The 16,725-nt window shown below is 42.3% G+C and overlaps 1 protein-coding gene across 2 annotated transcripts in view; it reads right to left on the bottom strand.

Moving 5' to 3' along the window:
* The window catches only part of SBNO2 (strawberry notch homolog 2), a 153,029-nt gene that overhangs the window by 23,096 nt on the left and 113,208 nt on the right, over positions 1–16,725 (bottom strand). For both annotated transcript variants that reach the window (XM_083363152.1, XM_083363153.1), the window contains exons 18-24: positions 15,807–16,028; positions 12,385–12,560; positions 10,781–10,912; positions 8,976–9,111; positions 6,699–6,811; positions 4,909–4,980; positions 195–303 (exon numbers count right to left, since the gene is read on the bottom strand). In XM_083363152.1, coding sequence (XP_083219278.1) covers positions 195–303; positions 4,909–4,980; positions 6,699–6,811; positions 8,976–9,111; positions 10,781–10,912; positions 12,385–12,560; positions 15,807–16,028 — 960 coding nt within the window. The remainder of the gene's footprint in view (positions 1–194; positions 304–4,908; positions 4,981–6,698; positions 6,812–8,975; positions 9,112–10,780; positions 10,913–12,384; positions 12,561–15,806; positions 16,029–16,725) is intronic.

Raw genomic sequence — 16,725 nt, 5'->3', positions numbered from 1 at the left:
TGGATAGATTTCCATTGCAATGACCTCTGAACGCCTTCTCCAGGGTTAAATTTCGATTGGATGGTGGCAATCTTGCTGGATTTCGAACTGGGGACCACCCAGAGGCTTTGTGTAGCCCACATCCTTCACCGTAGCAGAAGACCAGCCCTGTCCTTTAGTTTGTTAACATTATATTCCACCCCGTCCTTGCTTACCACGGAAAAAAGCGGCATCTCCTTCTTGATAACCCGTTGGCACAGGGACCTTGTTCTCGGTCTGCTGGAAAATGGTGCGCAGGACTTTATCAAGTGCTTTGATTCCATACTGGGGAGAGGGAGACAAAGGCATCAAAAAATCAGGCTCTGCCCAGCTAAGAGCATCCTGACTCGATGCAATTCACACTAAGGAAATCAAGCACTTCCCCTGCTCAGCCTCCCCACGTTGCAGGGAGTCCTTGGTGCCCTCTGAGCTTGGCTGTTGGCTTGCAGACGTTTCATCACCCCACTAGGGAACATCATCAGTGTAACGGAATGTGGGGTTTACCACCTACTTATAAATACGATTCATCCTCGAGTTACGACCATAATGGGAGTCCAAAATTTCTACTGCTACGCGAGACAGTTCTTAAGCGGGTTTTAACCCGTTCTACAACCTTTCTTGCCACGGGTGTTAAGTGAATCAGAAGGTTGCAAAAAGTGATCACGTGACCCCGGGACACTGCGACCGTCATAAATATCAGCCAGTTGCCAAGCGTTTGAATTTGGATCACGCGACGGTGAGGAGGCTGCAGTGGTCATGAGCGTGAGGACTGGTTGTGCTGTTGCAATTCTGAATGGTCACTCATTGATTGAGCAGCTGTAAGTCAAGGACTGTCTCTAGCGGCTTGCTCTGCCAATTTTGGTGGAGATGTGCAAGCTCCTCGACTTACGACCATTTGTTTAGCGACTGTACAGCGGCACTGAAAAAAAGTGATTAACTTACAACTGTTCCTTGCAATTATAATCACTGCAGCATCCATACAGTCACTTAATCAAAATTTGGGTGCTCACATGTCGACTTCCGATTTGCCGCAGCGGCCACCGCGGATGTTGGAAGGTGAGCTCCAGCTTCCACGTCCGACTTTGCACCGCTGGGGGACCCTGGAAAGGGTTGAAAGTCAAACTATAGGGGAGGGGACCCCCACTTGATCGCGGGAGGGCGGTAGCCCTTCCGCTTGATCTGGGACACGCCTCCAAGCCGGCAGACGAAAGACCGGCCATAGAAATATGGCCTGTCACTAGGCTGCAGACAACCAAAGTCAAACTTACCACCAGGCACCTATAAATCAGCGCGGATGAGACTGGGTGAGATCTGAATCTCTCTTCAATCCTATTTCTTCTACCCAAAGTATCTCTCCCCCCTGTGGAGAGAGGAAAGGCAAATTCTATCCCACCCTCTAAAAACAGTGGCAACTGACTACCCAGGGGAGTTTAAAACGCTGAAAGAATAAACTGATTCTAACTGGATTTCTATTTTTCTAAAATTTGAGGACTAAAAGATGTCATATTCTTATTGAAGATTTGGGTTTTTACCTACAAAAAAGAAGTAAAATTGGAAAAAAGATTATAAAAAATTTGGACTTAAAAAAAATCTTAAATGGTATAAGCAACATCTTGTGGCTAAACATGATATTACAACTTGTTATTGCCTAAAAGAGACTTGGCTTGAAGCCCAGACTATAGATAAGACTTTTGCACCTTGGCAGATATCAGCTGTGACAAGCCCAGCTGTGTTCTATACTCAGTGGCAAAATTATTTTCATTGTTTGGTTGCAAAGCTTTTAATTTAACACACCACTAAGAGAACATGGATGAAGATCAGGAATAGATTCTCTTTATGTTGAAAGCAATTCATGAAACCATTCTTACAGCTTCTGATGAAATAAGAAGCTACAGAAAAGAACAAGATGTCAGCCTAAATATACGAACCCGAACTTGGATTACAATTAAAGAATCAACTACACAGAATATAATAGAAGAAGTGGAACAATCAAATACTAAGATAGAAGATTCAACTGATCAACAAATACAGTTAACAGAAAACCCAGAAAAGGGACCGACAACCCTGAAAATGGAAGACTTTCTATATATAAACCAGAAGAAACCTGAGGATCAAGAAGAACAGACCAAAGGAAAGATAAACATTGGATAACTATGTTGATTTGTTAGCCCTTCCAAAAAAATGGCGACTGGATGGGCTCTTTTATCTCAAACAATATATATAATAACAGAGGGAGATCTATTTGATGACTTAGAAGCACAGATATGAAAGGTGAGTTGGCAAACAAAGAAAGCTAGAATAAGGCTGAAGAAAATTGGGGTTTTGACTTATTAGTGAGGATTAAAATAGAATATACTTAAACAGACATAAAACTTAAATTTGAATATTGATTTGTTTATAAAGGTTGAATGTAAAAGTAATTAAGATATACATAAGCTAAAATCTATTGATAAATGTAATAAACATGTTTTTACTTAGCTGATATAATAAGAACTGTACTAGCTTAAAAATGAGATAGTAGGCATTAAGAGGAAAAGAGAGGAAGTATTTGATGAGCTTGTCGATCAGAAGGTCGGCAGTTTGGCGGGTCGAATCCCGAGTGCCGCATAACAGAATGAGCGCCTGTTACTCGTCCCAGCTTCTGCCAACCTAGCAGTTCGAGAGCACGTAAAAATGCAAGCAGAAAAATAGGGACCACTACGGTGGGAAGGTAACAGCATTCCGTGCGCCTTTGGCGTCTAGTCATGCTGGCCACATGACCACGGAGACGTCCTCGGACAAGCGCTGGCTCTTCGACTTTGAAACGGAGATGAGCACCGGCCCCTAGAGTCGGAAACGACTAGCACGCATGTTCAGGGGAACCTTTACCTTACTAATAGGTTACTAATTTGGAAATTAATAGAAAATAAGAATGTTAATACTGTATTATTAATTAGATGATGTAAGATGGTGAAAAACAGAATATATTCAAATAGATAAGACATGTATCCTGAATATTAGACTTCGTGATGAATTGTGATAAAGGGAACTTTGGTTACTTAAAACTTGGAAATTATAAATATTAAATGTTAAATTTAAATATTAAGGGGAAACTAAATATTGAGAAAAAATAATTAGGACATTGATTGTCTATAAAGACTGAATGTTAAAATAACCAGGCTATGTATAAGCAAAAAATATTGATAAATGTAAACATGTTATTTTTATTTAATTGATATAATAAGAATTGTATTAGTTTAAACATGAGACAGTAAATACTAAGGGGAAAAGAGAGGAAATAGGGTTTGAGTTTGAGTAGTTTGAGACTTGTACTAAAGATACTTGTATGTCATTGAATTATCTATTAACTCAGCCGCCACGTTGCTTTTTAAATACTTAAATGTAAAATTAGAAAAATCAATAAAACATTACAAAAAATAAATTGGGGTGCTTGGCAAAAAGAATGCATTTATGACAGCGGCAGCTTCCCGGGGTCATATAATGGCCATTTCTGAATTTCCCAGCCAGCTTCCGACAAATAAAATCAAAGAGGGAACGCCGGTTTCACTTAATGACCGCATGAATCACTTAACAACTGATTTAACTTAATGCAACTTGGTCATAATTTGGAAGACTACCTGCATATATAAACAGGGAGCGAAGCCCCACACTCCCTTCTAGCACTGACGACATTACAGGTGGTCCTCAATTTACAACAATACATTTAGTGACCGTACAAATTTTTGTCAGTAAAAAAAGTGACATAGAAGTTTTCACCCTTACGACCGTTGCAGCCTTCCCATGGTCACAGGATCAAAATTCGGATGCTTGGCAACGGACTCATATTTAGGAAGGTTGATCTGTCCCGGGTTCACGTGATCACCTTCTGACAAGCAAAGTCAACTGGGGAAGCCAGTTCATTCAACAACCAGGTTACTAACTTCCCAACTACAGTGATGCACTTTACAACTGTGGCAAGAAAGGTTGCAAAATGGGGCAAAATTCACTTATCAAATGTTTTGCTTAGCAACAGAGATGCTGGTCTCAATTGAGGTCAAGCTGAGGACCACCTGTACTTTGTTGGGGCAATGAAATGTCTGCAAGCCAACAGCCAAGCTCAGAGAACACCAAAGATCGCACATTTTAAGTTTAATAATTTTAATAATAATAATAACAATTATTATTATTATTATTATTATTATTATTATTATTATTATTATTATTATTATTATTAATTTTATTGGATTTATATACCGCCCTTTCCCGAAGGACTCAGGGTGGTTTACATGGTATTTAAAACAAAGATTGATACAAAAGTTAAAAACAATTAAAAAAGATTAAATCAATCCCTGAAAAAAAATAAAACCCCCAATTAAAATTAAAATTCTCAGCCTGGGCCAGAGAGCTTGAAGAGCCAGGTCTTTAGGTCCCGGCGAAATGAACGGGATAATAATAAATAATAATAATAATAATAATAATAATAATAATAATAATAATAATAATAATTTGAAAGGGACCTTGGAGGTCATCTAGTCCAACCCCCTGCTCAGGCAGGAAACCCTATACCATTTCAGACAAATGGCTGTCCAATCTCTTCTTAAAAACCTCCAGTGTTGGAGCATTCATAGCTTCTGGAGGCAGGTGGTTCCACTGCTTAATTGTTCTGTTAAATTGTTAAACTCCTGTCCTCATTTAACCGGAAGAAAAAAAACGGCACTAGTTGTTATTTTCTACCTTGCGCATCTGTTTGAAATGCTATCCTTGAGGATAAACAAAACCCCACGCACCAGATGCCATGAAAAAAATAAAGGCAAAATAATACGAATCTATAGCATCTTTTCTAGCTAACAAATCTTATTGAAAGGCAGAATTTTTTCATGGGTGGGTGGGTGGTTGCAGACTTAACCCCACCTTATTCTCAAAGTTGTATTTGCTGAGGTCCCGGGATTCAGTCGCTCTTCGGTCACCATGAGTTAAGGCACCCTATGGAAAGGAAAAGGCCACACATGAAACTGGAGACAACAGCAGTCTGTGTTTTGCAGTGGCTTATTCTACATTTTGCTTAACACAATTAAGAACCCAGCCTGACCTCTACTCTTGAGGTGCCTGGAGTAATTTTCTATCGGCAAAGCCCTGGCCAATAAAATTATTTGAGGGCTAATCTCATTTATACCCGGTTGGTTTCTTTTTTTTTATAGTTAAGTGGTTAACGTTCTAATTGTTTTATGTTGTGGCTTTATGAAGTTGTAAGCCGTCCGCGGCATATAAATTTAATAAATGAAATAGTCATTGTGGTTCACTGACTAGAAATTATAAGCAAATGAGAGTTATATGTTTGAAGAGAGTATTTCTTACAAGGTCAGGAGCTGGTGGCGGATCAAAAAAAAAAAAGGGGGGGGTTGCATCTCTCACATCCTGCTCCTGAGCTGGACAGGAGGAGGCCAGTAACCTCATGTGCTTTCGATGTTTCAGACTACAACTCCCACAATTCCTTGCTGTGGTATTTGGAGTTGGTGCAACCAAAAACCCAAAATGTTCTGAAGCAGTTTGGGAGAGTTTCTCCCCGCCATTTTCATTTCCATTGCCCATCATCTTGGGTTTTTAAGTCTTTTAATCTAATTTTAATTGGGTTTTTTGGATGCACTTTTAAAGTTTCTGTTTACATGGAAAGCCACCCAGAATCGCTGCATGAGTGAGATTGGGGGGGGCATAGAAATTTAATAAATAAATACATTTCCCAGATTAAAAACTTTTACAAGCCCCTGTAAAGTGGAATGGAACAACTTGCCACGGACAATTCACCATGGGATAGATCAGACATGTCCAACACAAGGCCCAGGGGACAGATCCGACCCGCAAAGTGGTTTCATGCGGCCCGCGAAGCCATCCTGGAAACAGTGAGGGAACGGCCCCATTGCCTTGGCCCTGGCCCAGAGACCCTCCTTCTGCCAGAGACCCTCAGATCTGTCCCACTCCTGCCCAGGACCCCATAGGCACCCTTGATGCCAACGATGTAGAGCTGGCCATGCCCACCTAGTAGGCCATACGCACTCTAGCCACGCCCACCCAGTAGGCCACGCCCACCCTGGCCATACCCACCCAGCCCCCTGAGGGCAACCGCAATGTTGACGCGGCCCTCAATGAAATTGAGTTTGACACCCCTGGGATAGATCAACGTGATGAATGTTATCTGCCACTGTTTCTTCAACCTTATTTCCACTGACAAAAATGGAAATTATGTCCAAGGATCAGTGGCGGGTAAAACATTTATCACATTGAGTTGTCCTGCGTGGAATTGTCCGCGGTGGCGAGTTGGCGTCCTAGAATTCAGGGGTAGGCAACCTTGGCCCTTTGATGACTCGTGGACTTCAACTCCCAGAATTCCTGAGCCAGCTTGGAAACCCCTCCCTTTCCCCTCAGCATGGCTGGCTCATGGACTTCTGGGAGTTGAAGTCCACGAGTCACAAAAGAGCCAAGGTTGCCTACTGTAAAGGAAGCTCAAAATTATTCTCTCCGAAAGGGAAGGAAGCAGGAAATTGAAAAGAGTGACTTTTCTTAAGGATTTTTTGGGGGGCAGGGAAAGCAACTTATTGTTCGGTCTGTATACCTTCCCTTCCTCTGTACACCGCCCCGAGTCCCTCGGGAGAAGGGCGGTTTATAAAAACTAATAAATAAATAAATAAATAAATAAATAAACTTACAAGGCTCTCCAGGCGTTTCGCCACGATAGATGCGAACCGCCGCTCGCCAGCCAGTTCCGAGATGAGAAAAATGTACTCTGGAGCAGAAACCTGGTTGGAACGGTGGGTGCGGCCTAGAAGGAAAAGGCAGACGGTGAACGGACCCTCCCACAGCACAATCCAGCTGTCCCCAGAACTGTTTCTGTTCGGCATAACAGGAGGAGAAGACGAGAAAGGTTGTACGTATTTCATTGTGCGTGCGTTAACGGCAGCAAGAATTGTATTTGCCCAATATTGGAAAAATGAAAACTTACCAACGGAAGAAGAACGAATTAAGAAAATTTTAGGTTGGGCAGAAATGGGACAGATTGACATTAAAGATAAAAGAGAAAGAAAACTCAGCTTACTTTAGAAGGTGGGACAATTTTTACCGATGGCTAGAAAAGCGAGTTAGAGAGAAAGGAACATGATATGTACTGTGTAATACTGAATATATACTAGTATGAAAAAGACTACTGAGCAATTAACTAATATAATATAGAAATTTACTTATTGTTTTTAAATACATGAACCCAGACAATATGCTGTTTGCTAAATATTAAGAATGTTATTTTTTAAAAAAACAACCAACCCTAATCCTAACTTTAACCCTAACCCTACAAAAATTAATTCATTCTATCTATCTATCTATCTGTCTGTCTGTCTGTCTGTCTGTCTGTCTCTGTCTATCTGTCTCTCTCTCTCTCTCTCTCTCGTATAAAAATAAAAATGGAACTCTTCGTGGTGGCATCAATCAGATACGTGTAATTTTCATTTAGTGACATTATCTTTCCAGGTGGTCCTCGAGTTGTAACCATTCATCATTTAAGGATTGTTTGAAGTTATAACGGCACTGAAAAAATTGATCTTCTAGCGGTCCTCGCACTTAAGACTGCCACAGCATCCCTGCTGTCATGCGATCAAAATTTGTACGTGTATTTACGACGGTTGCAGCATCCCAGGGTCATGTGATCACCATTTGTGGCTTTCCCAGCTGTCTTCCAATAAGCAAAGTCAATGGAGGAAGCCCGATTCACTTAATGACCTCAGGATTCACTTATCAACTGGAGTGATTTGCTTAACAACCATGTCCAAAAAGGTTGTAAAAGTTACTCCACAACCGCCTTGCTTCACAATGGAGATCCTAGTCCCCGCTGTGGTCGTAAGTCGAGGGCTGTCGGCATATAGGTGGTCCTCGACTTACAACGGTTCATTTAGTGACTGTTTGAAGTTACCATGGCAAGAAAGGTCATAAAATGGGGCAAAACTCACTTGAGAACTATCTCACTTAGCAACGGAAATTTTGGGCTCAGTTGTGGTCGTAAGGCGAGGACCACCTGCATTCCTCCATTTACAGCAAACTTTACGAGTTCAGGGCTAGATTAACTTCCAGCTTTTAACCAAAGCGAACTTAAAATCCCACATTTTACACGGAGAAGCCTCTGCCGCTTTATAGGAGCCTTGTGCATCTGGATTACTTCATTATTACTTTAGCAATTTCCAGAGGCAAGAATAGAGAGCGTTGGTGAATGAGGAAAAGTGCACACTGTGCATTAAACAAAAGATGGAGGAAGGAATTCCAAAGCCAACACAAAGGTTTCTAATTAGTCCAATGTTTTTTTTAGAAAAATATGTTCCTTTTTCAAGGGCAATGAAATCGAATGGAAACAGAAATCAACAATGGTTGATTAATCTCTGCATCACACACACACCGGTTTTCGACAGGAACTAACAAAATAGAAACTCCTTTTTTTCTCCAAACCCAACTTCATTTTTAAGAAGCTAGATGTGGCACCCAATATTTTATTCTATATTTCCCTTCCATAACCCTTCCCTTCATAACAGAATAAGAGAGCTGGAAGGGACCTTGGAGGTCTTCTAGTCCAGCCCCTCGCTCAAGCAGGAGACACTATACCATTTCAGACAAATGGCTGTCCAGTCTTTTCTTTAAAATCTCCAGTGTTGGAGCATTCACAGCTTCTGGAGGCAGGTTGTTCCACAGGTTAATTGTTCCACTTTTGTCAGGAAGTTTCTCCTTAGTCCTAGGTTGCTTCTCTCCTTGGTTAGTTCCCATCCGTTGCTTCTTGTCCTGCCTTCGGGCGCTTTGGAGAATAGCTTGACCGCCTCTTCTTTGTGGCAGCCCCTCAAATACTGGAATACTGCTATCATGTCACCCCCTAGACCTTCTTTTCATTAAGCTAGATTTCCTACTTCTGGACATTCCTACAGGAGACACCAAAGCTGGCTCGGTTGTCTTACCAAACTGCTGTATTGCTCGGTCAGCACTCCAGGGTAATTCCAGAGTCATATGGACCCGACGTTTCTGATTCTTTACCCGTCTGTCTGCCTGGAGAGAAATCCCTGAGCTTGAGGCTTCCGAGATTATTGCAACGAGCTGAGAGATAGATAGATAGATGAGAGAGAGAGAGAGAGAGATGGAGAGAGAGGTGGAGAGAGAGGTGGAGAGAAAGAGAGAACAGAGTCAATTTTGTCAGCTGGATTTTTGGCACATGGTACCGTGTTTCCCCAAAAGTAAGACCTACCCTGAAAATAAACCCTAAGTTGATTTTTTTGGGGGGGGGGGCTAATATAAGCCCTACCCCAAAAATAAGCAAGCCCTCGTTTTGAGGCGAGGCGCACGCCTAAAAATCAAGCTAGGGTTGGAGGGGTGGAGTTTACCATTGTAGCCAGGCCTCCCGTGAATCGAAATTTGCCTCACCAGCCCACTTCTTCTGCGACGTCCCCCTGGGCCTGCGTTTCACGGTCAGAGGTCTTTCTGGAAGGCCTCTGCAGTCGAGAACCGAGCTATGGATTCAACCCGTAACTCGGTTCTCGGCTGCAGAGGCCTTCCGGAAAGGCCTTTGACTGCGAAATGCAAGCCAAAGCTCCATTCTCAGGTACAGAACAAAGCTGCTCCTTCGTCCGCAGAAGAATTGATCCGGCTGGGCAGGGGTGTCTGTGCCACTGCCCTGAGGTGAATGGAAAAGACACCCACCCCCTGAAAAGACCTGGTGCCTCTTTTGGAGGCCAAAAAAAAGCCTGGGTCTTATTTTCAGGGAAACGCAGTGTTTTCACAATGTTTTCAAGCCAGTTAGCTCAACCACTGCCCTGTGAGCTACGTCAGGGTGTGTTGGCATTTTCAAACAGAAAGTGGAGTTGAATCGTTTGCAAAGAGGATTAGGAGCAACGGCCCTTCAGGGATTATCAACCGGCGAGCTGCTGCAATTCACAGTTTGTCTACTAAGTGAACCCATTTTCTTCAACGGCATTTTTTTTAATTTTTGTCAGAAATCGGGAGAAATGCCATAAACCGGCAAACCCCATCAAAATTGCAGTCACATAACTCCGGCACGCCTGGCTTAGGAATTCGGGGAGTTGAAGTCCACAAGTCATAAAAGGGCCACGTTTGAAGACCCCTGCTTGTGGACTTCAACTCCCAGGATTCCTCAGCCAGGGTGCCTGGCTGAGGAATTCTGGGAGTTGAAGTCCACAGGTCATAAAAGGGCCAAGTTTGAAGACCCCTGTCGTACGTAGTTCTAGGAAGGTCCAAGATTAACATCAGACCAAACAAACACAGAGGGGTGCAATACATATCAAATGATGACAGAAGTAAACAGTACCCCAATCAAGGAACTGCCAAGCAAGCTAATAGTAAACCGCCCAAGACCATTCCCACCAACACTGGTAGGGCAAGCCAATCGAATATAAATTGAGAGCAAACCCCACTCCCTACTAGAACTGATGATGTTACCTAGTTGGGTAATGAAACGTCTGCAAGAAAAACAACCAAGCTCAGAGAGCACCAAGGACTCCTCATTTCATTTCAGTCCTGAGCTACAAATATTCTCCTCTTACCAGCTTCTAACAATCGCTAAGTGATTGGTTGTTAAGTGAGGACTGCCTGCATTTAGCCTGCCTGAGCAGTCAACCAGTGCTTCCTTGATCTTGCCCAGCCAAGGGAACTCAAGATCAAGACACAGAGGGGTCCAATGCATATTGTGACTCTGGCAAGGTGGGGCCCCTTTCCCCCCCACCCCCAGTTCTTGGCCGCCCACGGCACTCACTTTGTCTCCATTCATGAAACGCTCCTTCTCCTTGAGGTTCACATGGTCGATGGACAGACCCTGCTCGGCTCGCGATTCAAACACCACGGAGCCGCCAGGCCTCCGCACAACTCGTCCCTTCCGCCCGGTCATCTGTCCAAGAGGGGAAAAGGGACACGTTGGAAGAGACAAAATGGGCCACAGCGGTGACTCTGTTTCGTGGCTGTGGGGACGTCTGCGAGGAGGGGCTGCTCGGCTGCTATTTTACGGCAGCAGTAATTTTGCTTGGGGTTTCTCTTTTGTTTCTTCATGGTTAGCCACCCAAAGCCACATACATCAGATGGATGGATTAATTCATTAATTAAATCTATCTAACTTTGAGACAAGCGTAGCTGCCCAGAATCACCTTGTAGGGGAGATAGATAGATAGATAGATAGATAGATAGATAGATAGATAGATAGATAGATAGATAGATAGATAGACAGATAGACAGACAGACAGACACAGACAGACAGACAGACAGACAGACAGATAAGATGATGGATGGCAAGAGATAGAGATAAAGAGATAGATATGGATGGATGGATGGATGGACGGACAGATGGACAGACAGACAGATCATGGATGGCTAAAGATATAGATACATATGGATGGATGGATGGATGGATGGATGGATGGATGGATGGATGGATGGACAGATAGACAGATATGATCTTTCCAGGCAGGGATTTCCCCTCTTTCCTGGATAACCGGTTCTCTGTATGGATGCCGCTTCCAGAAGCCCATTCTGGGCCTGGGAAACAAAAAATTAGCTACCGATTCTGCCAACGTGGTGTGAACTGGCTGAATCCCACCAATAGATGGATGGATGGATGGATGGATGGATGGATGGATGGATGGATAGATAGATAGATAGATAGATAGATAGGTAGGTAGATAGATACGGTAGATAGATAGATGTGATCTTTCCAGGCAGGGATTTCCCCTCTTTCCTGGAGGACCTGAACCCAGGACCTCAAGCAGTGTACAGCTGCATTTGAAACAAATGAAAGGAGCTACTAACTTCAGGGCTCCCTCCTCTGAAGGAGGGTGCCTGATCTATCTCTGTATGAGACTCTGCTCTCACCTCCTCCCATTTGATCTTACTGAGATGGAGGAGAGCTTAATTAAATGGAAAAGAACCGGTCACCAACCCTGGCGGGGCCAGTTACTGTATACAAACAGGGAACAAGCCTCTGACTAGCACTGAGGACGTTACCGAGTTGGGTCATGGCATTTCTGCAAGGAAACAACCAAGCTCCCAGGAGCCCACCGAGGACCCCACAAAAAAACTTCCTCTTTGTAGCAAGGCTAATACCGCACATTCTCTTAAATCAAAGGTACAGGCAGGCTGGGGGGTCTCCAAAGTTGGCCACTTTCAAGACTTGTGGACTTCAACTCCCAGAATTCCTCAGCCAGCCATGCTGGCTGAGGAATTCTGGGAGTTGAAGTCCACAAGTCTTAAAGGGGCCAACTTCGGGGACTCCTGGTATAGGCCCTCGGACTGTGATTTGACTCCGTGAGGCACAGAAGACAAAAACCTTTTGTGCTGCTTCCCCTTTCTCAGGTTCCTAATGTTTTTTACCTCTGCTACTTTTTCGGGGCCCCCAAAGTAGTCGATGAGTTCGTCCAAGGTGTTAAGAGGTAGTTCTTGGCCCAATGCCTTCACTTTAGACAGCAGTTCCTGCTTCATGTTCTCCACGCATTCCAGAGTGCCTGATCCGTTCATCTCCTTTTGGGGGTGCAGCCAGTAGAGGCCAACTGTAAAGGAGAAGAGATAAAAGAGATTGCAGCTCTTTCGCTCTTTTTCATTTTGCTTGGAGAAAGGAAAACAGGAAGGCAGAGAAGGGCAAAGGTAACGCTGTAGCTTGCAGCATTTGTCGCGATTCTTGAGACACTCATTTTTCTTCCTCTTGGATACTCAAGAGTCCAGTGCTGCCAAAGCACCAGGGGGCGGGATAAGAAACAATGGTTGGAAAATGACCAAAGAGAGAAATCGGGGAAGCTCTATCGCTGGAGGTTTTAAAGAAGAGACTAGACAGTCACTTGTCTGAAATGGTATAGGGTCTCCTGCCTGAGCAGGGGGCTGGACTAGAAGACCTACAAGGTCCCTCCCAGCTTCTATTCTATTCTATTCTATTCTATTCTATTCTATTCTATTCTATTCTATTCTATTCTATTCTATTCTATTCTATTCTATTCTATTCTATTCTATTCTATTCTCTTTATTCTCTATTCTATTCTATTCTCTATTTTCTATTTTCTATTCTATTCTATTCCTATTCTATTCTATTTTCTATATTCTGTATTCTATTCTATTTTCTATTCTATTCTAAATTCTATTCTAAATTCTATTTTATATTCTATTTTATATTCTACTCTAATTCCTATTCTATTCTCTATTCTAATTCTAATTCTAATTCTATTCTATATTGTATTCTATTCTATTCTATTTTCTATATTCTCTATTTTATTCTCTATTCTATTCTATTCTATTTTCTATTCTATTCTATTCTATTCTATTCTATTCTATTCTATTCTATTTTCTATTCTATCTATTCTATTCTCTATATTCTCTATTCTATTCTATTCTATTCTAAATTCTATTTTATATTCTATTTTATATTCTATTTTATATTCTATTCTAATTCTATTCTATTCTATTCTCTATTCTATTTCTAATTCTAATTCTAATTCTAATTCTAATTCAATTCAATTCAATTCAATTCAATTCTATTCTATTCTATTCTATTCTATTCTATTCTATTCTATTCTATTCTATTCTATTCTATTCTATTCTATTCTATTCTATTCTATTCACATTTTCCCAGGGAAGTATAGATAGGCCTCAACTTATGACAATTGAGCCCAAAGTTTCTACTGCTAAGATAGTTGTTAAGTGAACTTTGCCCCATTTCCTTATGACCTTTCTGGCCACAGTTGTTAAGTGAATCACTGCAGTTGTTAAGTTAATAACACAGTGGCACAGTGAATCGGGCTTCTTTCCCCTTGACTTTGCTTGTCAGAAGGTCGCAAAAGGGAATCACATGATCCCGGGACGCCGGAACCGACATAAATACATACATACTAGTGTCCGAATTTTGATCACGTGACTACAGGGATGTTGCAATGGTGTAAAAAAAGTGTAAAAAATGGTGGTAAGTCCCTTTCTCAGTGCTGCTGTAACTTCAAACGGTCACTAAAAGGACGGTTGTTAACTCGAGAGCTACCAGTATTTTATACTGAATGGTGCAAATACAGGTAGTCCTCGACTTAGGACCACAACTGAGACCAAAATTTATGTTGTTAAGCGAAAAGTTTAAGTGAATTTTGCCCCATTTTACCATCTTTCTAGTCACAGTTGTTAAGTCAATCACTGAAGTCGTTAAGTTAGTAACTTGGTTGTTAAGTGAATCTGGCTTCCCCTCACTGGCTTCGCTTGTCAGAAGGTCGTAAAAATGTGACACACACACCCCGGGGACACTGTGACCGTCATAAATGTGAGTCAGATGCCAAACATCTGATTTTTTTAAAAATATAAATATTTTATTAATTTTCTAATTTTACAGTCAAATACTTAATGTGTTGTCTGGGTCCGTTAGTAATTCAGTGGTCTATATTAACTTCTTCAGTCTAGATCAGGGGTAGGCAACCTCGGCTCTTTTATGACTCATGGACTTCAACTCCCAGAATTCCTGAGCCAGCTTGGCTGGCTCAGGAATTCTGGGAGTTGAAGTCCATGAGTCATAAAAGAGCTGAGGTTGCCTACCCCTGGTCTAGATCCAATATTAGACCTTCAAATGTTTCCTCTCTTCTTCCAGTAGTACCTATTTTCCCATACTAGGCAAATACAATTCTTATTGTTATTAGTAAATATACTGTACAATTGAATATCAACGTCTTTGTTACATTTTTCTAATAATATCAATATTGTCAATTTAAGATATCTTCTCTAACCAAAACATACCTTAATTGCATTTGCACTTAACACCCATATGTTCAATCAGCATCCTGTTTTCACTTTTTTTAAAAAAAAATTTAATTTCCCATCAGTGTTCGAAATGTCTTTATTGTTTATAATTCCAAAGTAAGTTATATTTGGGCAACCAAAAGCTTCCCTTATTCAAACTTCTTACACCTCATACCTAAATCTAATGTTCTAATTGCAAACCTTATTTTTCGAGTTATAATAATGCTTCTACTTCTAGCAATTATCTATTTCTCCACCATGTTCAAACGTCTAATTCACAGTATTATCCCATCTAATAAATCAAGACCTCCAGTGTCTGAATGTTGATCGTGTGACCGTGGGGGATGCTGCAAAGGTAGCAACTGTTTAAAATGGTCGTGAGTCACTTTGCTCAGTGCCGTTGTAACTCTGAATGGTCGCTAAATGAAACGTGGCAAGCCGAGGATTTCCTGCAACTGCTTCAGTCTGGCAAGATTTCCATCTACAGGTAAGGAAGAATCATGGAAACTGCTTAGAAGAAACTCGGCCTATCTTTTTGGTGCTTGGAGTCCGACAGTAATAATAATAATAATAATAATAATAATAATAATAATAATAATAATAATAATAACAACAACAACAACAACAACAACAACAACAACAACAAGTTGGAAGGGACCTTGGAGGTCATCTAGTCCAACCCCCTGCTCAGGCAGGAAACCCTATACCATTTCAGACAAATGGCTGGCCAGTTTCTTCTTAAAAACTTCCAGTGTTGGAGCATTCAGTAGCACCATTAAAATCATTATTTATGAAATCATTTCCCTGTAATAAAGGGTGGAGGTTTGACAAACAATCCGAAACTCCGTGAAGGAAGCCAATGAGCTGAAGAGTTTGGGGACCCCTGCCCTGGGTTACATGCCCCCATCTCCAATTCCACAACTGCCCCCATTTCACAGGTGCAACCAAGGAACGATCCTTCTCCCTGCCCCGGAGGAGAGCTTCCTCGGATATTTCTGGCTGGCAAGGAGGAGAGGGATCCTCCGAACGGGACTTACTTGGGTCGTTACCCATGGCGCCATTGATGGGTTTGTATCTGCTGGCCACATCCTCCATCTCCACGAGAGACTCTGGAGAGGAATTAAAGTCGCTCTCCACACAAGGCTCGGAATCCGTGCTGCTGTCGGAGCTGATCTTGATGACGTCGTTGTTGCTACTACCGCTGTAGTGGTCGTAGGTGGTCCTCATCACTTTGTTAAGGCCTCGGACTCTCTGTTTCTCTGGAGGAAAAAAAAAACCCAGAAAGGAAGAAGCATTGAAAGAGCAATTCAATGCAGAGCAGTGTTTCTCAAGGCAAGCCACTTTTCAGACGGGTGGACTTCAACTCCCAGCATGGCTGGCTGTGGAATTCTGGGAGTTGAAGTCCACCCGTCTTAAAATTGCTCAGGTTGTAAAACACCGCCTTTGGACAGAGGCATGAGGAGGGCAGGGGGGAAGCAGTGCAATTTGCAAGGCGTAGCAATGGAGAAGGACATAGAATAACAAGAGTTGGAAGGGACCTCAGAGGTCTTCCGGTCCCACCCTCTGCTCAAGCAGGAGACCCTGTATCCTTTCAGACAAAAGGCTGTCCAGTCTCTCTTTTTTTTTTGAAAGCCTCCAGTGATGGAGCAACCACAGCTTCGGAAGGCAAGTTGGTTGGTTGCTCTCACCCTTAGGAAATTTCTCCTTAGTTCTAGGTTATTTCTCTCCTTGGTTAGTTTCCAACCATGGTTTCTTGTCTTGCCTTTTGGTGTTTTGGAAAATAGTTTGACACCCCCCCCAGCCCTCGTCTTTGTAGGAGCTCCTCAAATATTGGAACACTGCTATCATGTCTTCTCTAGGCCTTCATTCTGCGTACGTTTTAGCCTCCAGCCCTCTAATCCAGGGGTCTTCAAACTCGGCCCGTTTATGACTCATGGACTTCAACTCCCAGAATTC

The sequence above is a fragment of the Vipera ursinii genome, assembly GCF_947247035.1.
Source record: "Vipera ursinii genome assembly, chromosome: 1".
In the NCBI taxonomy this organism is placed as follows: Eukaryota; Metazoa; Chordata; class Lepidosauria; order Squamata; family Viperidae; genus Vipera; species Vipera ursinii.
The sequence above is the reverse complement of the archived record's forward strand: the minus strand, read 5'-3'. Positions and strand labels throughout refer to the sequence as shown.